Genomic DNA, 25,920 nt, shown 5'->3' on the forward strand with positions numbered 1-25,920 from the left:
GATGCTCTTTCCAGGGTCCCAACCACAGTGGGTCCCCTTCCCATGGTCCCTGTCCATGGCGGATGCTCTTTCCATGGTCCCAACCATAGCGGGTCCCCTTTCCATGGTCCCCGTCCATGGCGGATGCACTTTCCATGGTCCCAACCATAGTGGGTACCCTTTCCATGGTCCCCATCCCTGGCGGATGACTTATCAAGGTCCCCGTCCCTGGCGGATGCTCTTTCCTCGGTTTTCATGGAAATCCACCTTCCCCTTGGAGAAGTCCTCAGTAGGAGGACTGCCTAACTCACTCTCCTACTTTGAGGAAGTTCTGGCTTCTTGACTTTCAACACCCTCTCTTCTTTCTCTCCTCTACTTCTGTTTTATTCAAGGAATTCCCTTCCCTGACCCTCTGTTCCTCCTGTGTCCTTAAGGACTGCTGAACCTTGAGTCCCAACCCCGGAGCACACCCGAGTGTTGGCATTCCAACGCTCACATCAACCTCCACCCTCCTGGCCAAGCTGGCCCTGCTCTCTGCATACTGGTTCCTTGTAGATGGCGTCTTCTCCGCCTGGTTCCTCCCCTTGGGTTCGAACCCCCTGTCTATTCTGCTCGTGATGCACATCGGTCCCTCTTTGATACCCTCGGTCATCTCTCTGGCTTCTGCATTACTCTTTTAGCAGGGTCCTGCCTACGACCTTGCACGCTCTTTAACACCGTTCAACCGTTCATAAAAACGATTCTGCCTTCATCTTTTGCAGTACTAGATAATATTCGGCTCCTCTGCCATCGGAAAGTCATCAACAGACAGCCACTCTTCTGTCACTCATTCCAGCCCAGGGGTCACAAATTTAGACGTAACTTTCCATCTCTCTGTCCTTCATGTTCTGTCCAAATGGATGGCAGCTGGGACCCGTGGCTCCTGGCTCTCGCTTATTCTTATGGCTACTCTTCTCCACCTCTCCTTCGACCCAGAATCCTCTTGTCTTCTTCTCTCCCACATCCACACCGTATCCATTATTTTGAGCTCAACCTCTATTTCCCACATCTCTCTCTCTAACTCTTGCATGAATCGTTCGCGTTATTTCTTGATGATTAGAAACGACCAGATGGACAAGTAGACACGATGCTCTCTCATGCGTGTATGTCAGTAGTTCTTTTTGTGCCTCAGTTTCCCATGGGTAGAGGACTCTGGAAAGAGGGCCTCCACTCCGGAGGCTTACAGAACAGTTAAGCGAAGCCTGTAAAGCAGGTGCTAGGGACACCTAGTTATTTCTGCCTGTTGGACGTAAGTGTTGAAGTCAGGATTGCAAAGTTCAGAGAGAGTTCAGAAGGCTGGTAGAGATCGGCTTTGGAATCTGAACCCATCTTCTGTTTCTCCTTGTTGGTGAAAAATGTTTCACAAGGGACAATTTCGCACTGTGCTCATAACAAACCTGAATTCCTTTCCCGGCCAGCCCCCTCTCTTCCTGGCGTACCACGAGACCAGCCCTCATTTTAGTGGTCCAAGGAGGCCAGGGGCCCGTGAGAACCTTCTCCTGTGCAGGAGACGACATCTTGGCCTCTGCTGTGGCCTTCGCCAGAGGCTCTGTAGATGGTCCCTGGAAGAAGGAGAACATCAAATCGGGTGTTTTAAGGACAGAGGTTCAGAACTCGGCCATCTGTTTTCTCAGACAGGCAGACAAGTCAGAGCCACTCAGAGGAAAGACGTCTTTGATCACTGAAACAACGCGTCCTCTCTCACTTAAGGGAGGCAGGACTCCTTTTGATCATTCAGGGTGGCGTTGGCGAACCAGCATGATTTCCTGAAACTGTTGATCGCCGGACGCGCCGAAGTGATTGATCTCTAAGTGCCTACAGATGCTGTCTGACTTAGGACTTTTTGATTTTTCAGTGTTGCCAGGGTGACAGCATTCCATAAAAACCAGACGCCGAATGTTGAATTTAGGACTTTTTCCCAAATACGATGGTCTGTCTGGAAGCGGGACCAGGGCAGTGAGCCCAGCTCCCGGTCAGCACTGTGACCCTTAGAGAACCTTTAGAGAACACAATTGCTACTCTGTCCTGCTCAGTTGTGATGATTGGTACTTTAAATACATAAGTGCATTTCACAGTATTTCTGACTTCATGGATTTATTGGCAGTTATCCCCATCGCAAACTGATGAGCTTCCGTATTTGTGTATTTAAATCTGTTTTCACCGATGTTCATCTTCTTTCACTTTTTTTGTGATTTTTTTTAAACTTCAAATCCCTTTAATAAAGCTTCTATTTTTTTATATTTATCCTGGTGGTTCCTCTACTCTCGCTCTCTCTTTTTGGTGTTAGAAAAATTTTGTCCAATTCCTCATTCTGGCCCAGGTCTAGAATTTGGAAAGTGATCCGCTTTAAGAAAGTTAAGGATTCTGGATTCTAATCATTTGTATTCCCATACGAAAGCTACAGAGTTATTATGCGGTGTGGATTATTTGTCCTGTTCACCGGATGGATGACTCTCTGCTCTTTTTAATTTTCTTGTAAAGATTTGGGCAGAAATCAGCCATGTGGTCAATAAATTAATTTCTTTAGAGCTGCATGGAATTATGGGGTCATTCAGGAATAGAACGGTACAGAATCGGTTATCTATTTTTTTTTTTAAATGCAGAATCATACTTTATTTTGCCTGTTTTTTTGGTTAGCATTAGTGCATTTTATTTTCTTGATTTTGTCTGTTCTGATCAGTTGCACCTGACAGTAGAATGCATTTAAACATTTCGATAGATCATACGTAATTGGAGCGCCATCTCTCACTTTTCTGAGGGTACGCATTCTTTTGACTTTTAAAATTCCGAATAGGCAATGTTCTCTCCCTTGCTCTTGGCTTTTCATAATGCTAAAAATTAAATAAGTTGAATGTCCTCTAAAATTATCCGAAAAACAGAGAGGCAAATCCAAGTCGGAAGGCAGCATTTCATCAAATATACAATCTCTCCCACGTGGTGCAGTTGGAAGATTGATCTCTTAGGCAGGGGCGGTAAAAACTGGGTGAGATCAGTCAGCCTGCCAATCACCCCGATGACGTGCACGTCTGCCAACATCCGGAAGCCTCCGCTCAGATCTGGCCGTGACTCTTTTGGCTCGTGTGCACAGGTCTTGTTATTTGCGACCGAGTAACACACCAGAACGAAAGTTGTTCCTTCTGGTTTCCTTTTCCGAATTTTAGCCGGTCACTCTGACTCCGGAGAGAACTCTACCGGGAATGGATAGTTAGTCTCAGGAATTTGTTTAATTGAAATACGTTTCTAAATTTATGAATAAATAAGAAATAACCCAGCCTTACCCTGCTTGTGCGGGTGGGTGTGTCCGTCTGTGCAGGTGAGGCCGAGGTCTCTGGGGTTCCCGTGTGGTGTCCACTGCTTCCCATGGGCCTTCTGTGGACTGACACGGCCATCCTGCCTCCTGACCCTCCAGGTCATCTTACTGCCCCCTCTCCAGGCTCTCTGCTCCGCTCTCTCTTCTGAGCATGGCTCTGTCTATTCCCTGTTGACCTGCGTAGGAATTCACAGAATTATAACCAAATCTTTTTCAAGATGGGCTCCCCCAAAACACCTGGAGGAGACAGAGACCTGCCTTCTTCATCTTTTAGAATTCTTCCCTAGTCCTCTTAGCTGTCCGTGATCTCTGCCCAACAAATGTTCATGGTCCAAAATGACCTCGGGTTTCCGGACAATATTTATTAGACATTATTTGTGGAATCTCCACACTGCTTTCCAGGGTGGCTGCACCAATTTGCAACTCCATCAGCAATGGATGCGTGTGCCTTTTTCCCCCACATCCTCGCCAACACTTATTATTGCTTGAGTTCTTGATAATCGCCACTCTAATTGGAGTGAGAGGAAATCTTCGGGTGGTTTTAATTGACATTTCTCTAATTACTAGAGATGTTGAGCACTTTTTCATATATTTGTTAATCACCTGGATGTCTTGTTCTGTGAAGTATCTGTCCAGGTCCTTGTCCCATTTATTGAGTTCTTTGTATTTTTGGTGTATCGTGCACAACCATAGGAACGAAAAGTTGTACCCATTTGTGTACCATGAATCACAGTGCAGTCTGTAAAAATTATCACAGTGCAGTCTGTAAAAATTAAAAAAAAAAAAAACCAGGAAGATAAATGAAAAAAATGAATTTATTTGGATAAAAGAGGATAATGAGTTGGTTGGGATGAACCCAACTAGGATGTCTCATTACAAAACTCTAAAAAATCAATCATCATTAGGTTCAATATCCCAAATCCAAATATCCAAAATCTTAAATGCTATAAAATGCAAAACTTGCTGAGCGCTGGCTCGACTTCACAGGTGGATCACTGCATACTGAACGCCTTTGATTCGTGTGTGAAAATCGTTAGAAATACCACACGGAGCTAACGTTAGGGTCTGTGTCTAAGGTGCGTCGGAAACGTAGATGAATTTTGCGTGTCGATGCGGGTCCCAAGCCCACGATAGCTCATTCCATGTATGCCAGTTTTCCTAAATAGAGAGGTTGGCAACCCGAAGCTTTCTGATCCTAAGCATTGGGGATAAGGGATAGTGAAGGGTGATATAAAGAGTCGCCATTATATCAACATGGTCCTCGATGAAAATATGCCTCTCTTCTTCACGTCCTAGGAATCTTCCTAAGCAGCTCCCGGGGGCGAGTTGGAATGGCTGTGAACCTCTCCAGGAATCAGGCGTGCTGCGGTGGTAAAGATGAGATTATATGGAGAGGCTTGTTGGAGACATTATCATAGTGCGGACCACATCCTTCGTACCCTCCGCCTCTGATCACCTTCGACAGGTAGGTAGGTGCTCATTCGTGGGAGACCGGGACTCCAAGAGAATAACTAGATAATTTGTAGCACCGGCTAATATACTTGTAAATACTGGATTAAATAATTGCTTCTCCGTGGAGTTCATGGCGACTTACATCGCCCTATGCACATAATACAGGTTGATCGTAGAGCATGCTTGTACGTATGAATCCGAAGCTCTTCCTCATGAAAGAAGGTGTAAGTCATCACCAATGGGATGTCCATGGTAGACTACGGGTTTTATGTGAAAACGGAGACTGGAAAGTGCAATTTCATATTGATTTTTAGTTAAGCCATCACGTGTGACCAAATTCATCTGCTTCTGCGGGTTCTAGAGTAGGTCACGAAGTCACAATTTCCCAGCAACATCAGGAGGTCTTGCAATCTAGAGAACTTGTTCTCTCGCCTTTGGAATATTTTGTTAGCCGTGTCTAATAACTCAGCTCTACGTTGGGGACGGAATACTACCTCATGTCCCATCGTAAATCGTGTGGCAGAGAAAAATGAAGCTGCGACTGTGTTTTGATAGGAACACGCAGCACCCAGTTGGCACACCTGTGAGGACTAAGGCAGAAATTCTCTGACTCTTTGATGTTCGGGGGGTTTCCCACACAGAAAGCATCCTGGAAGACTGTCTGTCGTAATCGGAATTTGTACATTGTGTGAGTCAGCTTACTGTGGCTGTGAGAAAATACCCAAGGCGGTCAACGTCGAAGGACAAGAGGTTTATTCTGGCGTAGGGTTTCAGACATTTCAGTCCCTACTCATTTGGCTCCATGGTTTGGGTCTGTGTCGTTGGGGAACATCATGGTGGAAATTGTGTGGCAGAGAGAGCTACTCATCTCATGGTGGCCAAGAAAGAGAGAGAGAGAGAGAAAGAGGAAGAGGAACAGGAAGGAGAGGGCTGGAGGAGGGACCAGGGTCCCACAATGCCATTCAAGGCCACACCCCCAATGACCTAACTCCCTCTCGCTAGGCTCCGCCTCTTAAAGGTTCCACCACCTCCCAATAGCACCAGAGACGGAGGACCAAGTGTTCAGTACCTGGGCTGAAAGGCCATTTCAGATCCAAACCCTAAAACCATATGGAGGGTTATCCTTTAAGAAGAGACTAACAGCCATAAAAGAGGCTTTCGAATGTCCTAACCTGCAGGAAATACTAAATATATGAGGTGTCAGCATATATTAATTACCCAGATCTGATTATTTCAAACTGTATCCATGGGTCAAAATAGCCCAGAATACCACAAAAATATGTGCGACTATTATGTGTCCACTGAAAACCAAAATTGTACCCATATTTAGAAAGTACATAAAACCACGTGTATCAGGGAGATCAGACCCATCTGCAGGGTGAATATTGGTGATAGGCTGGGAGGGACTGAAGTAGGAGAGGTGGAGGTTAATTGTTCCCTCACGTGCAAGAACAGAGTTCTTTCTATGGAGTCTACATAGACCACGCAACTCAACATTCAGCTCCCTGTGACGTGCAAATTTCATTCTGCCTGACTTTTGCAACAGCAGATCTGAAAGGTAGGGGAGACATACACAAATGTGATTACCAGTTCTGTCTGACTTGTGTACTTAGGCCAAGCGATAAGCAAAATCAAGCATGCCCAGAAATAGAAAGCCAAACCTAAAACAATAAGTAGGTTTTTTTTTTTTCATCCATGAGACATAAATCATGCCCCCATTTTTTTTTTTTTTTTCTTTTTGGAACTTGAGATTGAACCCAGGGGAACTCTATCACTGAGCTCCATCCTCAGCCCTTCTTTATTTTTCAAAATGAGACCGCGTTTCCTCAAATTGTTGAGAGTCTTGTTAAGTCGCAGAGGCTGGCTTCAAACTTGTGAACCTCCTGCCTTGGACTCTCAAATCACTGGAATTAGAGGCTTGTGCCTCTGTGTCCAACCAAGTCACACTAGTTTTGTAAAATTTTCTGAAATACAGTGTTTAGCTCGATAAATTGTGGGTTCAACATTGGACTCTGGTTAGGGAACAGAGGCATGGTCTCTGATCTGCCAAAAGGGAGACAGAGGCAATTTATGGAAATATTAATAATGCCGTCGCAATGGCTGACATTACTTGAGCATCCACTGTATGCACCGCTCATGCGTGGTGGAACTAGGTTTGGTTTTGATATCAAATTTTCTGCCTGTGATGATAATTTGTGGCTGATGAAAACCATTTTTAGGCATAGATGCTCCCTCTTCCATCTGAGCTATTTATCAGGGACCCATTATCCTGGCTCCACCTTGGTAGATCAATCATTTTGAGAAAGTGTGCTAATCTCTTCCTGAATCATTTTTCCTCAACTGATGCTCATGACTCTCATAAATACCTTGTGTATTTTTTTGACATGGAAACACAGAGCACTGGACATGTTAAATATTCCCCTACCCTATACATATCACACCTACTCTATTTATTTGAAAGAGGGAGGCAGTTTGATAATCTGAAAAATCCCAGATCCGTGCATTCCAGATAATCACAAGTCTGATCCCCTGATCCGGAGCACATGAATGATGTGATGTAGCACCCAGAAATCAATTTTCCGAATGTGAAAACAGATATAATTGTAACCACCCTACAGATCTATAGAAAGGTTGGCAAAGATGGATAGATTATGATGGTCGTTAAACATGAATTCATTTCCGCGAGTGTATTTTAATCAACAATATCTAGGAAATGCATATTTATAACGGAATATGCTCAGTCCTGTGAGTAATCAGAAGTGTAATTAAAGTAGGACCCTACTTTCTGACAATTTAATAACATGCCGCCTCATTAGCTATGAAACCCAAAAGACCTCCTCTGTTCAGAACTAATATTCTGCAAACATCAATGTCAGCCGAGAAGGAAGTGAAAAGATTTATCCTCTCATTCCGCCCGCCATCCTTCTTGGACTGTGCAGAGGGGTAGGTGTGCTGCCCACCGCCTCTCAGATAGCATCTCGTCAGAATTCTCTTAGACACAGAAGGTTTAGGGAATGCAAAAGCATCGTCTGTAAGGAGAAGATTCCATGGTGAGATGACGAGAAAAGTACTGAACAAATGGAGACCATTTTCACTGCATGGAGCCCAGAGCCCAGGACCGTGTGGGAGTGCATGCATTCCGATCCATCACCATAAAGAAAAATGTCCGCAGATTCAGGATCAGACCTTGGAGATGAGCGATTGCTCAAATATGGATTGACTCTTCTCACTAGGTTTCCAAAGATGATTAACTCCTTATTCGAAGAAGCTGGATATAACATAGATATACCCTAAATACCAAAGAAAATGTAACACCAGCCAAAATCATACCCGTGAGCTACCTGTATACCAGTAACTTCAAGCCGTATTCACAGTTTGCATGTATGTTCCAGTATTGTTCGATGGAGAATCCAAAGTAAGCATGGCTCTGTCCTCTCTTGATTTCCTTGACTTACTCAGGACCCAGTTAAGAATTACCTGCTAGTTCCTGTTAACAACCTAGAAGAAAGTTCACGAGGATTATAGTATTGGTTTTGAAGCCATCCCTTCCTTGAGTGGAGAACCATGTTTCTCTTTTAATTTCACAGGGAGAAATGTGGTGACATGGGAAAAATCATCAAGTAACCTTCCATGGAGGAAGTTTTAAAGGCCCCCCGGCAGAAGGACAGTGTAATGGTAAGTATAAGAATTGACGAATCCAAGATGGCGGTGACCATGCTCTGGGCTGTGCTGTGGGGCTGGAGAACCAGTGCCCAGCTGGGTCGTGGACTTTTTTGGATTGCCTGTGGACAGCTTTCTGCATGGCGATGAGGCTGGAGAGCCACGCATGCTTCTTTACTGTCACTTTGACAACTTCTATTCTTTCCTTGGTTCTTCCTTTCCCCATTGCATTGGAGCTTAGATGGAAGATTGACAGGTCTGTTGCACTGCCTGTAGCAATTTCTAGGAGTATGAGATTAGAATCTGCGTAGAGGACAGTCTGAGCACTTCAGGTCTGAGATGGGGCTGCACGTCAAATCCCTAACTCTCCTAAAGGAGAAAACTGTTCCATAGCATAGGAATTGTCCCAGGAAAATTAACCATACTTGTGACACATACTTGTGGCATATTATAGATTCTAATATGCAGACCACACCATCTTGAACCCCTGCATCTGATCACTCTCGTTGTAACCCTTGGGTCTACCATGACCCTGGACTCTGTGTTGGGAGAGTTGTCCAAGAAGAATCTGTAGGCTGGAGGTCGTGAGGACAGATTCCAGAGCGTGAACTTAGGTATTCATTATTTTTTTGATGTCTTCATTTTCTTTGCTCGATAAGAGGAGGCAATTGAATACCTAACCTTGTTAGAATTGAAAACACTGGGCACAGTGCCTGCCCACATCTGTGTGATTCACAGGTTTTCCAGTTCATGGAAGGGGTGGTTGAAGAATTCTCTCAGATTGATGTGAATGGGACATTATCATTATTGCTGCAAATGCCTAATCCAAATTAAAATATGTTTGGCCCTTTGAGCCTCGGATCAAAAGTACTTAAAACAAATTGCATGTATACAGAACAAGTCCCCACCTTTGGTCATTTTTCCCTGAGCAATAAAGAATGACAGTATTTACAGGACATTTGCATATATTATCAGTCGTGTAGAGATGATGGAATGTGTACAGGAGGATGTGTGTAGGGTATGAGGGACATGAGGACTGAATAGGAGTTTGTGTGTAGGGTATGAGGGTTGTTTCAGCAGGAGCATTCATAGGAAACCCTAAAGTTTCCAATAATTCAATATGGCGGGACTTCCAGATGAATCTGCTTGCTGGAAGCACACACACGCTTTTCACTTGAATCCCACAGAAATCACGGAAGAGGCAGGTCCTTCCAGGGTGCTGAGGTTCTATCCCAGCCCCACTCAGCTCCCTGCAAATGCGTCATGGTGCTTTCCTGCCCCTCCATCATTTATGGAGGCCATCTTAGCCTGCAGTGTATAAGTTATCCAGAGTTCTTCCCCCCATGGGGAGGGATTGTGATGAACAGCCACAAAGCGAATCCCTGGAAGTCTGTGAGCTGTTGACTGAACTCTATTCCTGCATTTTCAGCCTTGTTAAATCAGTCTAGTTGTTGGCCATATATATATATATATATATTTTTTTTTTTTTTTTGGTCTGAATTTTTTAAAAGTCGAAGTAGCGATGACCAGTTCATTTGGCATGTCCCTAATGACAACATGAAAATTCCCTAACAGGACTTCTCCTCCCCACAGAGACAATGCAGAGTACCTCTCTCTCATAGTGCGCACAAAGGAGCATGCCTGGCTCTTGTTCTGCTGGTGCAAACCTCTTGGAAATTCATTCATGGCTTCCCTGCTCACCCAAAGTTCATCTCTTCTAGAATGAACAGCACTGGTCATCTGGGACCCAAGGAGTCCTTGGGTCATTTGAATGAGGCCACTCTCTCTCATTTACTTGGTTGTATGTCTTGTCATTTCTGAGGGATTCAAAATGTCAGACACATGTTTCTACTGCAGGCTGAGGCCCACTCAGACCTTCAGATCCTTTACATTCTCCAGAAAATTAGAAAGAGGACAGAACCCAAGGACAGAGAGAATGGGCACAACATGTTTATGAGGTACACTTGTTAGAAATACTTCACAATTCCAACTCTGGACTCTTCTCCTCAAATATCTGAAGGGATCATCTTCTCTCTCCATATATTTCAAGTGAGTAGTTACAGCTTTTCATGGCTCAGCTGCCAATTCCCAGCCTGCAGAGGCAGCGTGTATGACTGTATTACTTAAACATGGGTCTCCTGCCAATTTTCTTATCAATTTTTATGCTACATTGCGAACACATTTGTCAAGATTTAGACGTCAGATGTGGAAAATATTTCTCGTGGTGGAGAGGAGAACGTGTTGACTGGTTTTTGGTTGCTTTTGTATAGATTTTTTAAATTTAATCAGAGGTCTTCAAGGAGTCTGCAGTGAACCCAGACCTTCTCCATATCCAGCATATGCAGGACGTGCAGAGGAATCCCTCTATCTCCTGATTTACTCACCGTTTCCCTCTTCCTTGTTTCTGCTTTTATTTATTTTTAATTTTTTCCAACATGGAGGTTTATTTATATAAAACAGAGGCCTCTGTCTTCCTCCCATCTCCAGCCTTTGGTGCGGTGGCCCAAGGCAACGTGGGCCTCCATCTTTTTGGTAGCGGTAGCATGAGGAGAACCCAGGTTGATAGATCCGAGCTGCCCTGGTAGGAGCAATAGGTGGAGAAGCGGGCTCTGTACCATGATGGAGCCACAGCTCACACCATGAGAGCTCACTGTGGAACCCAAAGGGAACATCGTCTCCAGGGCGCAATCCAGGGAAGCAATGAAGAACTTCTGGATGGAGAAGGATGTTTTCCATTGTTTAACCTCAGGCTCTGAGACCAGAGCTGCACTGGAGACCCCTGGGTCCTATCAGCACACGCCTGCTGCAGGCTGCCTCCTACTCCTTTTCTTCCATGGGCGAGGGCAGCTGACCTCGGGGCTGGGCTTTGCAGAGGTCGTTTTGACAGGTTGAGGGGTGTTTTCTTTACTAATGAGTCCATGGTGGGACTTCTCATGGATGTCTAGCTGGATGGAAAGCCAGAGATTAATGGTGTGTTCTTCCCTGGCGATCTTGAGACCCTCAGCCCGTAAGCACTGCAAAGTGTTCAGGTGGAGTCATTTCCATTCAGCTGGACCCAGGAGTTTGAGGGCATCAGATTCCAAAGAGTGGTGAGGTGGGGGGAAAGCAGGCACTGGCATATCCTCTGAGCTCTCTCTCTGTCTTCTTTTAAAGCCACTGGTGTTCAGTTGAGGGGTTATCCGCTCTGATAACGTGCAGGGTGTAGTGGAAATGCGTTTGCCCGTGAGTGAAATCATCCATGTCTGCAACCCAGGAGCTGAGTTTCCATTATGAGCTTTCTTATTTGCCTAAAACCTGAAGAGGTCAGGATCACTCCCCTGTAACACGCAGAACCAGTGGTTATAAATTCAGAACAATAACTGCCGGAGAGTTACAAATAATTCACTGACTCCATGAATAATGGAAAAATTCAACATTTGCCATTTTAGTGAACTTTTCTATGTGCCGTTGATGAGACACTTTCTGATTTTATAATCCCTGTTTAGGGAATGAATTTACCATAGGTTTTTATGTTAGTTTGGAATAGTCTTTCTTTTTTTTTTTAAATAATATTTATGTATGTATGCGGTGCTGGGGTTGAACCCAGTGCCTCACATGTGCTAGGCAAGTGCTACCACTGAGCTACAACCCCAGCCCCTGGAATAGTCTTGGTGGTGATTTTACTCAGTTTTTTCATTGCCTTAACCAAAAGACCTGACAGGAACATTTCGAAGAGGAAACACGTATTTGGGGCTCATGGTTTTAGATGTCTAGTCCATGGTGGGCCGACTCCATGGCTCTGGCCCAAGGTGAGGCAGAACAAAATGGCGGAAGGGCCTGGAGGAGGAGAGCAGCTCAGGACATGGCACCAGGAAGCAGCAGAGAGCTCTGCTCACCAGGGACCAGATATAAACCCCAAAGGCAGGTGCCCAGGGACCCAGCTCCTCCAGCCACACCCACCTGCCTACAGTCACCACCCATTAATCCATTCAAGTGGATTAATCCATTATTAGGTTAAAGCTCTCATCTAATCACTTCACCTTTAAACTTTCTGGCTGTTTCTGACACATGAGTTTTCAGGGGCTTCCTCTTCTCCAAGCCACAGCAGTGATCTTCTGCTAAAATTAGTTTTATTGCCACAATGGCTTGGTCGAACGCAAAACTGATGGTCAGGAAAAATTTCTTTCATGGTATTCCTGAAACCCTAGCTTTTGATTCTTAGTAAAGGAATCCAATATGGAACATCATGTCTGTTGATGCTGATAATTTTGAGGATAAGGCACTTCTGGGGACCAGCAAATTTGGAAGCTGAGATTCGTAATAGTGTACTTAGTTGCACACATATTACCCGATGGAACCTTCATTAAACAGTTGGTGATGTAAAGTAGCTCTGTAAATCAATCTGACACAAGAACTCTTCAAATGTTTGGGATCCAGCAACTGAGTAAAAAATTGATAGTATTGAAATGGTACCACAAAGGCACCTGAGATTTCAAAGGAACATTTCAAACACAGAAAGTGGATCAATGGTGATTGAAATGCCTGTTTGATCCTTGTAATAATTTCCCTTCCCTTAGTGGGATAAAAACACATTAAAGTATTGAAATGTTTTCTTTTTCCAGCTGTGGAGTATGTAGGAACTAAGAAGAGTATTTTGTTTTCTTGGAAATTGAAAGAAAATACGAACATAGTAGTGTTGACTTTGGAAAAATGGAGGTCAGATAGTTAACTTTTAAAATACACATTTGAAGGGAATTTTATAACGGTGCTCTATTAGGAGCTGGGATATAGCTCAGCGATGGAGCACTGGCTTAGTATAGTGTGGGCTTTATCCCTAGCTCTGCACACCAAAAAATGTGTGTAATTATGAAAACTTCAATATTTAAATTTTTTATATAAACTCTACAGCCTGCATAGGAATCCCATGAGGTAGAAAAGTAGTCCTTCTTATCTTTTCTTTACTGTCTACCCATGAGAATTCAGTCCAATAGATGTAAACTTAAAAATATTTGCTAAATGAATAAAAGGGAAGGACACAGTGGAATAGTCAAGAAGCTATTGATGAAACGAAAACAAATATATTATTCTGTTAAGTCTTCCAAAAATTTTCTCCCACTGCTTCCATTTTAATTTCACTAAAATGGAAGCTTATTTTGTCTTTTTTTTTTTTTTTTTTTTTTTTTTTTTTGCCTACCATCAAAGACAGTTCAAGGTCTGTTGGTGGCTAATACTGAGGTCAAAAGTCGGGGAAAACCAGTCCTTTGATCTGTCAGCCCATCGGGGACCATTTATCACAAAGTCCCAGAAGGAAGATGGCGGACACATGACCTCTGCCAGAGCAGAGGAGGAACAGGATGGAATTCCCTGAATTCCCTTAGGCTCAGCTCTCAACTCCTGGACTCTATAGAGGTTAGGTCCTCTGATACTTTGTACAGGAAGGATGGAGAAGGAGGCCATGGTACTATAGACTTCCAAGGAAGCTCCTTCAGTGGAGACTGGGCTTGGACCTTAGCCCCTCCCACTCATGATGTCACTTCCTGCTTGCTAGTCTCCCTCAATGATCTTACATTCCAGTTGGGCATAGAAAGGAAGATGCATTTATTAGCTGATTGTTCATATGCATTTTATTTCCGTGTTGAAGCAATGGTAGACCTTACTTTGTTCAGGGAGGAAAGAATGGGTACTGAGAGCTTAGATTTCATAAATGGCAAACGTTTGAAACTGTTCTGAAAGCTAATTTCTCCCATTCTTATTTTCTTCTATTCTTACCATACTTATGATTACTACCTTTGAATAGTGAACTTTATTATAGCTAAAAATTTAAAAGCAGAATTTTTAAGTAGCTTTGACTAAAACCAGAAGGGGTTTGATCTGTTATTTTCCTTCCTATTTCAATCAAACTCCCTGTTGTTCCTCTTTAGAAGGAGGCAAAATTTTGGCAAAGATGTTGTACAATTTGTTTAAATCTTATGAGTTTTTTTTTTTTTTCCTAAAGATTCAATGAGGTGTAAATGTTCAGCAGACGTTAACATTGCTGTCCATTGCTTGCATTAAAACAGTCTATTCTTAGCTCACAGTAACACCGTTAGTAAGTGCAGCTGATGTATTGCGTCTTTGTATTTTTGCAATGCTAAGTGACCAGTAAAATACAATGCTTTTTATGTTGTGGGTCCCCCCCCCATTCTCCCAGGAAGAGGGGTACATATCAGCATGGAAAATAAAAAGAGGTAGGTGTATCTCATTAAATGACTCATCTTGCCCTTTTTGTTAAGTTATTTATGCGTAAGCTAATTTTGTTTGATCTCTGGAGGACAGAAATAAACTTGAGAAGTCAGCTATGTCCTGTGAGTAGCAACCCAGATTTTGCAAACAAATTTTATTTTTTAAGAAATCAGTCACACTCTTTCATTTAGGTTTTCTTCTGCATCTTTCACTATAGTTTCAGAGTTTTGAACAGTTTCGCTAAAGACCAAGTGATTTCCCAAGTCCAAGATATCTACCATTGACCCTTCCCCAAAATGGCGGCCAATCCATACTTGATGGTGTGGATTGGAATTCTTCTGTGGGTGTGAAGGCAGATCTTGGTGAACATCTTGGGTTCACAAACTAATGCATCCATGCAGGAATTATTAAGTGGATTTCAGTGCAGAGTAAATATTAATGTTCACGTATATGGTTTTGTATTGGGAAGTCTATTGAGACCTCCACTCTAGAGCTCAGATAAAGAGCAGATGTGTGGATGGATGGGGTCTGGAAATACTCTGGTATCGTCCATATGAATTCATATGCACCAGGGTCAGATGTGGATGGCTGCCCACATGCCCAGGTGTGACATTCACCTCTAACTATTCAAGTGATAGGTTCTGGTTGCTGTTTCTTCTTGCTGGGGGCTGAGGCTCATGATGAAGCGTGGGGTACCATCTTGACAGATTTCTTTCTTCCCCAATCCCTTTGTTTCATGATGTAGAAGAAGAGAAGTGTGATCTAAGCTGAAGCAGTCACTGCAATTTTTATTGTTTCTCTAAACTGTTTAATGAAGTGCATGTTATACAGTTAAAATCAGGGGGGTGTTTCCTGATTCCATGTTTTCATGATAATTTGATAGAGCAGTAATTCTGACTCAGCACGCTTCCTTGAAGTGGGTAATTGCTATCAACGTGAAATGGAGTTGTTTTGTCTTTCCCTGGAGCGTTGTTCGATGTCTTACCTGATGCGCTGTGGATGTAGTAAATATTAACTAAATATATTTTAGATGCAGATGATGGAGGATCATTACCTCAAAATGTTCCCTTAACCTAACGTTTTTGCTTTACTCTCCACAGACTGTCCAGAACACATGGTATTCAGTTGCTGTCCTAAGTATTGCAGGGTAATGGGGAATGTAACCTTTAGGACTTTGCTCAAGCAGAATGTAGCATTATCTACCTGAAAAAGTGAATTTGTACTCTGTAGAACAGGGGTCCCTCTTTCCCTTATAGGAAACTCTGCTGTTTACTATTTGTTTTTAATGTGGTTGGAAATTCAGATAGAGAACATTCATGCTGTCACTAGGTAGGTGGCATGGGACCATAGGACACCCCATATAGAAGATTTTATCTAAGGGTGTTGGGTGAAGGCCAGTTGATACGTATGACCCACCAGTTTCATAGGAATTAGAACGTGCTCCACCTGGAGATGATTTGCCATGAAGTCTCTGTCCTGGTTGAGCAGCTCAAGTAAGTCAGTGGACTTGTACTAGTTCTCTAACCTCCATCCAGCTGGGCAGTGAATGAAGTCAGCCTGGGCAATATCAGTTTTGTCCACCTGGAACACGGCGCCATTTTGAGCCTGAAGCTCTTCTGCATTTCGGTTTGGAGATGTCCATTCACGTGAGTGGAGTCCTTCCACCTTCTGCAGAAAGTCCTTCTGAGAGTCTTTCCCATTGGGTAGGGAAATAATATCATTTTGACCCACGTAACTCATATTTCTGTTAGCCTTCACTATATTCTTATCAGATATTTTCTTCATTCTTCATTGACTTTTGTGAGTCTGATTGGAGAAGAACATTCATGAAATGTTTTAGGACATTTTTCTACAGGGATTTGGAAGTAGTTAGGAATTGAGTCTCACACCTCTCTCTTCCCATCTTGGTCCCATGTATGTACAGATGAATATACGTTACTTAGCATTGACTTCTGTAATTAAGGCTGCTAAATGGGCTACAATTTTAGCTGCTCTATTTTCTTCTCTATTACTTAGCAAATGTAAACTTTCTTTGGAGAATGCTTAGTCTTTCACTTGTCCTTTCAGTTGTAATCGATTGGTTTTTTCCAAATAATGCCATTCTTGGGAAAAGGTTAAGCAACAAAATCTGACGAGGTAGGAAGCCAGAGGCATCAGAAGAATAAATAGCCCTCTATGTCCAGGCATGCATGTTATCATTAATTTCAAAATTTTGCAGATTCATAATCCAGGTAAACTGAAGTCCAGGATATTTCAGCTATAAATTTTAAATTTCATAAAAGGTACTATTTATCTTACTCCTAATTGCTAGCATTTATATTCAGACTTTCAAAGTCATTAGGTGATTAAAAATCTCAACTAATTTAATTCTTCAGTTAGGACATCATAGACTGTGGTTTGCAGTGTTTAAACCAGGTACAGAAGCATCTCGATTTACAATGGGATAATCTCCCCCCAAACTCATTTTGAGTTGGAAATACCATCTGTATGTGGCTCAAAGCAAAATCAAATCCCAAAATTGAAACCAATGATTTCTTGTCGGTTATTTCACACTTGGAAAGAGCAGATTATATTTTCATCATCATATTCAAAGTGCGATCCACTGGTTTGACCACTACTTGACATTCTCAATCATTTCTTTGGTTAAGTCTTAGAAGAGTTCTCTGAAGCCCAGTCTGGTGGCACCAGACTATAATCCCAGCAACTCGGGAGGCTGAGGCAGGAGGTCAGCCTCAGCATCTTAGAGAGACCCTGTCTCAAAATAAAAGTAAAAAGAGCTGGGGATGTGGCTCAGTAAAGTACCTCTGGGTTCCATTCCCATTCCCAATAATAATAACAATGATAGTCATAAAAATTGGAGCACATCTCTGAAATGGTGTAGCACCATTTATTTATTTTTTTCAAATGTTTCAAAAGAGGAAAAATAACACTGAAAGTATTGTGATTGTTTGAATATCCAACCGGAATCGGACACGTTGAATGATATAGTCCAGTCACTCTCCTCAACGTTCAAAGTGAGCCGACAATATTGGAAGATATTTTCGGCAGAGGTGCCATCTTGATTTTCTGTAGTAGACCAGTTAGCTGTTACTAGTCCTTAAGAGGAAATAATAAGCAAATAATTAAGCACTTAAGCAAATAATTCTTTGCTTAAGTGGTTGAGTGACTTTGGAAAGGCATTTCAGTATTATTGGACTGGGCTTAGCAAATTCATGCACCAAGTAGTATGTGCTGTTTCTAGGAATGTCTTCCACCAAGCGCATTGGAAGGATCTTTTCAGTGGGTGTCTTTCTGATGAATCCGTATTTGGAGATTCACACGTAAAAACCCCCTCCTCCCCTGCCCAGCCCTGCCCAGGCCTGGTGCATACTTCCTAGCTCCTCTTCTTGAGGGAGTGCTCAGAATTGGTTTTCCTTGTCTTCTTTCCTCTTCTTACCGATTTCCCTGTAGCACATTGTCAGGAAGGGAAGGATTTGAACAATACTCCCGGAAAGGCACAGTTCTGAATCTCGCATGTCTGACGTGGGCCTTGGGGAACGAAAAGTAAGATGGGAGCTGGCTGGTGTCCTCAGAAGACTCTAGAGGACAGCAGGTTTCCTTGACCAGCTTTCCTGGGCTCTTGCTGCATGTTGGATCTTCTGCCTTCTTCTGAAGAGTCCCTTTAGATTCCACTGGTTCCACCCAAAGAATCCAGGACAGTCTCCCCGTTTGCACCTCCTTGGTCACTTCTGCAGGGTCTCTTTACCTTCTAAGGCAGCACACGCACGGGCACTGGGGTTACGCTGGGGACCACGCTGGGACGTTGCATGACTCAGTTTTAGGATTCTTCTGCACTTCCACCAGATGCATCCGACTCTAAGGTGACCCTTCCAACACCTGGCACATTTCCTGAGTGCCCTTTCCCTCAACTTCCTTGACAGGATACCCGATTCTCCTTTTCCTTGTGCATGGCTGCCTCTTAGATTCCCTCGCAGAGTCCTGTGGATTCAGTCTAATCCTCAGTCCTCTGCCTTCTTGCTTGCTCCATCTTCCCTGGGAAGTTCATCCCACCCTCAGCAGTTGGTGGTCAGCGAGTCTGGAAGGGTCCCCACGTGAGCCACGGATGATGCCTTGGATGGCCAGCCCCTTGGCTTCCTCTTCTATCTCACGCACGGCTTCTCTCTCCGTATTACGCTGTACGAGGCAGGCTGAACTGCACAGGGCCATCTAGAACCAACCGTGCACAGTCTTGGAATCCTTGTGTCTTCAGTGCTGCCCCTGCCTCTTAGCTGGCCTCTCTTCCAGCTACCGAGCTCTTTAGGACTCCGCACACAGCTGAGAGTCCTATCTCAGGAAGACTGTGGTGACCCAGTCCTCCTCTCTAATCAGTTATTCAAGAGAATACCTCCACAATTAATATCTTAATTTTTTCCCCCTGGTCCTGATACTATAGAATGAATGAGTGAAAAAGAAAAGAGAATTATTTGGAGTCACCTGGAAGTCCAAGTTTGTGATGGTTTGGATCAGGAAAGTCCCCAAAGCTCATGTGTTGAAATCATGGTCCGCAGGGCAGCAAGACTCAGAGGTGGCGATTTCAGGAAATGATTGTATCACCGGGGCTCTGACCTCATCAGTGGATTAATCCACTTGATGGATTAATCAAGTGGATTAATCCACTCATGACTGAATGGGCTTCTGGAAGATGAGACCAAGTTGGAGGAACGAGGTCGCTGGGTGCGTACCCTGGAACGGGTTTTCTTCTTCCTAAGCTTCTCTGTCTTCTGCTGCGTGGCTGTCGGGACCTGAGCAGCTTCCCACCACCACATCCCTCCGCCATGTTTCTGATATGGAGCCAGCCATCTGAATCCTCTAAAAGCATGAGCCAAAATAAATCTTGCCCCCTTCAGGTTGTCCTTGCCAGATGTTTTGGTCACAGAGATGCTGGGTCCCCTGGGTGGATCCTGGGGTGTCACTTGGAATTCAATGATCCAGGTCCATCTGGTGATTCTCTGAGTGGACAGGGGCTAGCGGTGTCCCAGATAGGGAGACAGGGCGCGGGCGTACCTCCGTGTCTCTGTCTTCTGGTCGCTCACTTGCTGCATCCCGGTGACCTTAACTGGCCCTGACCGCCTCTCAGATACCCCACCTCTGAAAATCAGAGTCAAATTAAGTCCCCACCCTCCTCCTACGTCAGAGCGGGGATCGAGGTTGGGGGACAGACGCAACTCATATCCAAAGCAGAGCCATTAGCATCCTGTCTTCTGTCTTCACTTCAATGTCTTAATTCCCTACCAGACTAAAAAAAAAAAATTCCCCTGCGTGTGGGAACCGTCTCAGATCGTGTAACCAACCAGTCTGTCCATCACGGAGCCTTATGCAAAAACCATTTATCGATTCGTGGTACAGTGAACCTGGCCGTGATTAGGAGCGTGTCTGTCCGTAGGTAGTTACCACGTGCTCAACGCCTTGCGGATCATCTCTTGGAAATCTGGCTGGGTGGCGGGTGAATCCGCGCGCCTGACCGTAGGATCAGAAATTCCTAAAGCCGGCTTTAAATGCCGGAGGGCTCTTGGTAGCCTCTGATGAGCTGTATAAACGTCGGCACACACTTGTGAAGAGAGGGCAGCCTGCCCAGAGCCCTTAGCTCTTGTCCTTCTGCAGATCCCCGATGGGCAGGAACAAAGAGCATCTTCCGCCCAGAGAGTTATGGTCGCCGTCGTTTAGAGCAAGGCCAGCAAAATACCGGTGCTGCTTCATGTCATATGCTTTTCCCCTCCACAAAGCTTTCCCCTCACCTCACCTGGAGAGGAACACGGGGCGTCCTGGTGGGAACGGACTGATAAGTTTGTGCGGGGAGATATGACTCTGCTCCAGGGAGAGACTAGAGACAGATGCTTTGAAAATGACATCAAGAAAGGAAAGTTTACATTTTATTTTATTTTATTTTTTCAATAAAAAAGCTGTCAGCCATTCAGACCTGGTGAAGGTCACGTGAAGAATAGCTTCACGGGAGTTTCCTGGCTGTCTGATATTTCTCCCTTTGAGGAAGAGGCACGATTCTGTTGCGAGTGTGTGTTGTTTACAAGGAGCAAAAAAAAAAAAAAAAAAAAAAAAAAAATGTGCATTCAGGGACAAGGCAGGCTGCAGCGAACTGTAATAGCAAGGTGCCATTTGCATCCTCTCTAATCTGTATTTTGGGGCTGCTTCCTCGGGAAGATTGAGGTGGGCATTGTCTTCCAGGGTAATCCACTTAGCTCTTTTGTTCTCGGTTACTCTGTGGTTGTTTCTAAGCCAACCACAGGGGAGCCAATTTACTAAAAGCACACTTTGAATTTCCTGAGGCTACATCAAGTGAATTGATGAGGACCTCTTAGGACTTTGGCATTAATTTTAGCAGGCGTCCACGCACTGCGCCAAAAAGGTAGCCACATGCAATTACCGGAGAGGAAGTAAGAAGGAAATAGAGACGGGGAGGGAGGGAGAGACGGGGTCCCCAGGCCCCAGCAAGGGGAGGGAGTCGGTGATTGGCCGCCTGCTTCTCCATCTTCTGTCCGCCCGGGACTCCTCTCTGAGTTGGGTGCCTGGCTGCAGCTTCGGAATTGGCTTTCTGGGGTTGAGGAGGGACCCCCTGCTTTTTGCAGCTGGTGGTCCTCAGAGACTGGGCTGCAGGGGGCATGTGGTTACTCCAGGGCCATTCCTCTCTGTCACTCAAGATCTATGCTGTCCAGGTCTGCACAGCAGACGTGCATCTAGCTCAACACGGGCACTGCGTGATCACAGCACGATATTCCAACATGCTGCCATTTTTAAAAAATATAGAGAGTTTACTTTTATTAATATTTTTTAATTTGTTCTAATGAGCTGCACCTGACAGTAGAAGGCATGGATGCGTTTTGACAGATCAGACATAAATGGAGGGTCATCTCTCATTTTTCTGATTTCACGTGTTACAGGATCACATGGCCATGCAGTCACACATGCACATGAGTCATCATGTCTGCTCACTCTACTGTCCTTCCTGCCCCACACCTTCCCTCCCTCTACCTAATCTAAAGTGCCTCTATTCTTCCCTGTTTCCCCCCTTATTGTGAATTAACATCCGCATATCAGAGAAAACATTGGGCCTTTGGTTTTTTGGGGTTTGGCTTATTTCACTTAGCATGATATTCTCTAGCTCCATCCATTTACCAGCAAATGCCATCATTTCAGTCTTCTTTAGGGCTGAGTAATATTCCACTTAGCACGATATTCTCTAGCTCCATCCATTTACCAGCAAATGCCATCATTTAAGTCTTCTTTAGGGCTGAGTAATATTCCACTGTGTATATATACCACATTTTCTTCATCCACTCATCTGTTGATGGGCAGCTAGGCTGGTTCCATAGTTCAGCTACAGTGAGTTGAGATGCCATACAGTGTACTTTTAATTGACGCATAGTAATCGATTACATTTATGGGCTTCCCCTCCCCTTTACCAGATGTTTGGCTTCCTGAATTCAGAGGTATCTGTGTAGCTTATCAATCTAAACATCGATAGACGGTTGTGTAGCTTTTTTTTCTCCACGCTAGGACCTGTTCTACGTTAACTCCTGACCCCTCTGAGCCATTAGTCAGCATTATTATTGGTTGCCTTTCGCTGCTGCAACAAATTACTATACACATCGTGGGTTCAGACAAAAGAAATACCTTATCTCACAGCTCCGGCATCTGGACGTCCAGGCAGGGTCTTATTAGACCGTGATTCACGTCAGGAGTTGCATTTCTCGCACAAACTCTAGATGATCTTCTCCTTTCATGACTCCAGAGCCTGTCTCAATTGCTTGGCTCATGAACCCTTCTTCTGCCTTCAGACCTGGTGGCTCGGTCGTCTCTGGCTGCTTCTCTCTGGTTATTTCTGTCCCTTCTCCCAAGACTCTCGTGCTGCCGTTGGATCCACCCAGATGACCCCGCGTGATCTCCCCCGTCAGGGTCTGTTGACTGACACGCAGACCTTCTTTCCTGCGTGCCATGCGTACGGGCAAAGGGAAATCGACTCTCTGCCTTCTGAAGCTTCACAGAGGGCTGGCTGATGAGTAGGAGAAACAGGCACAAAAAGTCACAGGATTTTGGTTTTCGCTTGACCTGAGACTCTTCTGATTAAAGACCCCCAGGTCCCCAGGCTGCTCTGCCCATGGCTATGCTTTGGTGAAGCACCAGCAGACGTTTGGAAATGCGGTTGAACGGAGTCTGCAAGCCCGTGGTCCACGGGCTGAGGCCAACCCAGCAGGACATCTCTGCAGATTCTTCTTGGTCTCTCTCTACAGCCTTCCTTTCCCTTCGGTCTGGGGTGGCCTGTTTTGGGCAATGGGGGGTCTTTGATGACCTTCAATCAGAGGAGGCAGGTCGGAGGATTCCCTGACGATCGGCTCCAGACAGAAACCCGGGTGAGGCGTCACATCGTTAGAGTGTATGGCTGGCTTGGGGAAAAGGCTCTTCCGGGCTCCCTGAGCGCTTTGGAGCAGATGAATTGGAGTTCCCGTAGCTTGGAGGAGACGGGTGCGAGAGGTAGAGAAGGTTTGTTAGTCAGCCTCTTGTCTCTGAGGCTGAAATGCCCCAGAAGAACCTCAGAGGAGGAAAGATTTATTTTGGCTCAGTCACTCGGAGGTTCCATGCTGACTTGGGTCCAAGGCAGAAGCATCATGGCGGAAGGGTGTGGTGGCGGAGGTCTCCTCTGCTCCGGGCAGCCTGGAAACGGAGGCTGTGGGGTCGGTGGTGAGGCTGGGGAGAAGGAAAACCTTCCAGGTACACCATAGTTACCTCATCCCTCCAGCTCGGTGACACCTCTCCACTGTCCATTTGGCCACCGATGGATTAATCCATGGATCATTAATCATGATCCCGTGAATTCCACCTTTAGACCTCGTTTCTGCCTCGAGGATCAAACCAGCGCATGAGCTTTTGGGGGACAGTCCAGATAGAAACCATGGCAAGAGGGCTGTAGACGTCGGGGACAGACTCTGTTTGTGAGCCTGTCTCCCAGTCCTTCATTTTGGGATGTACTTTCTGAGGGGTAATAAATAACACGGGCACCAGATTTGGGTATGAATCTGGGGCCATCTCTGCACATCAGGGTTCCGCCCAGCACACTCGTAGGATCTTCATCAAACAGCTGAGAAAACCAGACGTTGGCCCTTGACTCACTTAAGACATGGGTGGAGAGCTCAGAGGGACAACCAGGCAAAATCTGGAGCCTACACGTAGGAGCTAGGCTGGTTTTCAGGGTCATGCATTTGGGGCTGGGCCAGGATGGGACAGAGCTTCACCCTGCAGCCTTGTGAATCTGAACAGGGTGGTTGTCCGCTGGCTTCAGGATGAAGGAGCAGACCCAAGACCCTGGGTAGGAAAGTAGGGGAAAGTGAAAGGGTAAAAATTAATGAAGCATCGAAACCACAAGGTGTCAAAATGTTGAACCAGGATGAACAAGTTTTTTACAAACACGAGGCTCTGAATTTGCAGGGTTTTTTCACCCCCTTTATGTTTCTTCTTCCCTTCCCGTTCCTTCCCTTTATCCCCTTTTCTAATCCAATGAGCTTCTATTCTTCCCCCCCACACACACTTATTGCCAGTCAGTATCCACTTATCAGAGAAAACATTCCACCTTTGGTTTTTTTGGGATTGGCTTATTTCACTTAGCATGATATTCTCCAGCTCCATCCATTTACCTGCAAATGCCAGAATTTCATTCTTCTTCATGGCTGAGTAATATTCCACTGTGTAGATGTACCACTGTTTCCTTATCCATTCATCTGTTGAAGGGCACCTAGGTTGGTGCCATAGTTTAGCTATTGTGAGTTGAGCTGCTATAAACATGGATGTGGCTGCGTCACTGTAATATGCTGATTTTAAGTCCTTTGGGTATAAACCGAGGAGTGGGAGAGCTGGGTCAGATGGTGGGTCCATTCGAAGTTTCCTCAGGAATCTCCACACTGCTTTCCAGAGTGGCTGCACCATTTTGCATTCCCACCAGCCATGTGTGAGTGGACCTTTTCCCCACGTCCTCGCCCACACTTATAGTTACTTGTATTCTTGATCATGGCCGTTCTGACTGGGTGAGGTGGAATCTTAGAGTACTTTTGATTTGCATTTCTCTAATTTCTAGAGATGTTGAACATGTTTTTCCTTATATTTGTCGATAGATTGTATTTCTTTGGTGAAGTTTCTGTTCATTTTCTTAGGTGGTGTATTGATTGGGTTATTTGTTTTTTTAGTGTTAAGTTTTTGAGTTCCTTATATATCCTGGAGATTAATGCTGTATCTGATGTTAACTACGAAACCAACTTACGTGCCCTTCAACAGATGAATGTGCAAAAGAAAAGGTGATACACACACACACTGGAATATTACTCAGCCTTAAAGAAGAATGAAATGATACATTCGCTGGTCAATGGATGGAGCTGGAGAATATCATGCTAAGTGAAATAAGCCAATCCCAAAAAACCAAAGGCTGAATGTTCTGTCTGATGTGCGGATGATGATTCACAATAAGGGGTGGATAGGGAAGAATAGAGGTGCTTTAGATTAGGTAGAGGGAGTGAAGGGAGGGAAGGGTGTGGGGCAGGAAGGACAGTGGAGTGAACAGACATGGTGACTCATGTGCATGTGTGACTGCATGACCATGTGATCCTGCAACATGTGCAATCAGAAAAATGAGAGATGACCCTCCATTTATATGATGTATCCAGGTGCATTCCATTGTGATGTATAACTAATTAAAACAAATAAAACAATTAATGGAAAAAAAAAACCTCAAGATGCTCAGGAAGCAGATGGTTGGGGATTCCTCGGCAGCTCCTCTCCAGCCTCAGGAATACGTTATCCCTTCGGGGTTTCTCACCCGAGTGTTCTGGCTGCATAAAGTTGTAAACGGTAGCTCCACACAGCCTGCGGGAACTTTCTCTGTCAGGCTTCTCGTTCCGAAGTCTGTGGCGTTCATTTGAAATTTCCGATTTTGCCAATGTGTTATAGGAACCGAATGAAATTACGGAGGGATGGATCTAAAGCCGGTAACCGCCTTTTTTTATTTTAAGTGGATGCCGCCCAACTTGGACAGGGTGTTAAGAGACGCAAAAATACTTACAGCTCAGTGCACACCGAGGGGTTTTACGGTGGGATCGTTGCCGCTCGGCTGCATGAATTTAGTGCAAGGATACCTGTGAGATCTTGGTTGCTAAAAGCAGAGGATTGAAGGGAGAAAAATCTACGTCTACGTTTGGTGTTATCATTGTGACTTTGGAGTTGCTTTTGGTCTTAAGAGAGGATCA

At 44.7% G+C, this 25,920-nt stretch overlaps 1 protein-coding gene across 1 annotated transcript in view; it reads left to right on the forward strand.

Annotated features, from left to right (window-relative positions):
- LOC306651164 (uncharacterized protein) overlaps nt 1-25,920 on the forward strand; it is a gene marked incomplete at its 5' end in the record, with an annotated part of 82,242 nt that overhangs the window by 34,818 nt on the left and 21,504 nt on the right. Inside the window, 2 exons of the mRNA XM_079123651.1 lie at nt 4,625-4,793; nt 8,368-8,455. Of these exons, the coding sequence (XP_078979777.1) occupies nt 4,625-4,746 (122 nt within the window). The 3' untranslated portion in view covers nt 4,747-4,793; nt 8,368-8,455. The remainder of the gene's footprint in view (nt 1-4,624; nt 4,794-8,367; nt 8,456-25,920) is intronic.

Source organism: Sciurus vulgaris (assembly GCF_902686455.1).
Source record: "Sciurus vulgaris genome assembly, chromosome: X".
In the NCBI taxonomy this organism is placed as follows: domain Eukaryota; kingdom Metazoa; phylum Chordata; class Mammalia; order Rodentia; family Sciuridae; genus Sciurus; species Sciurus vulgaris.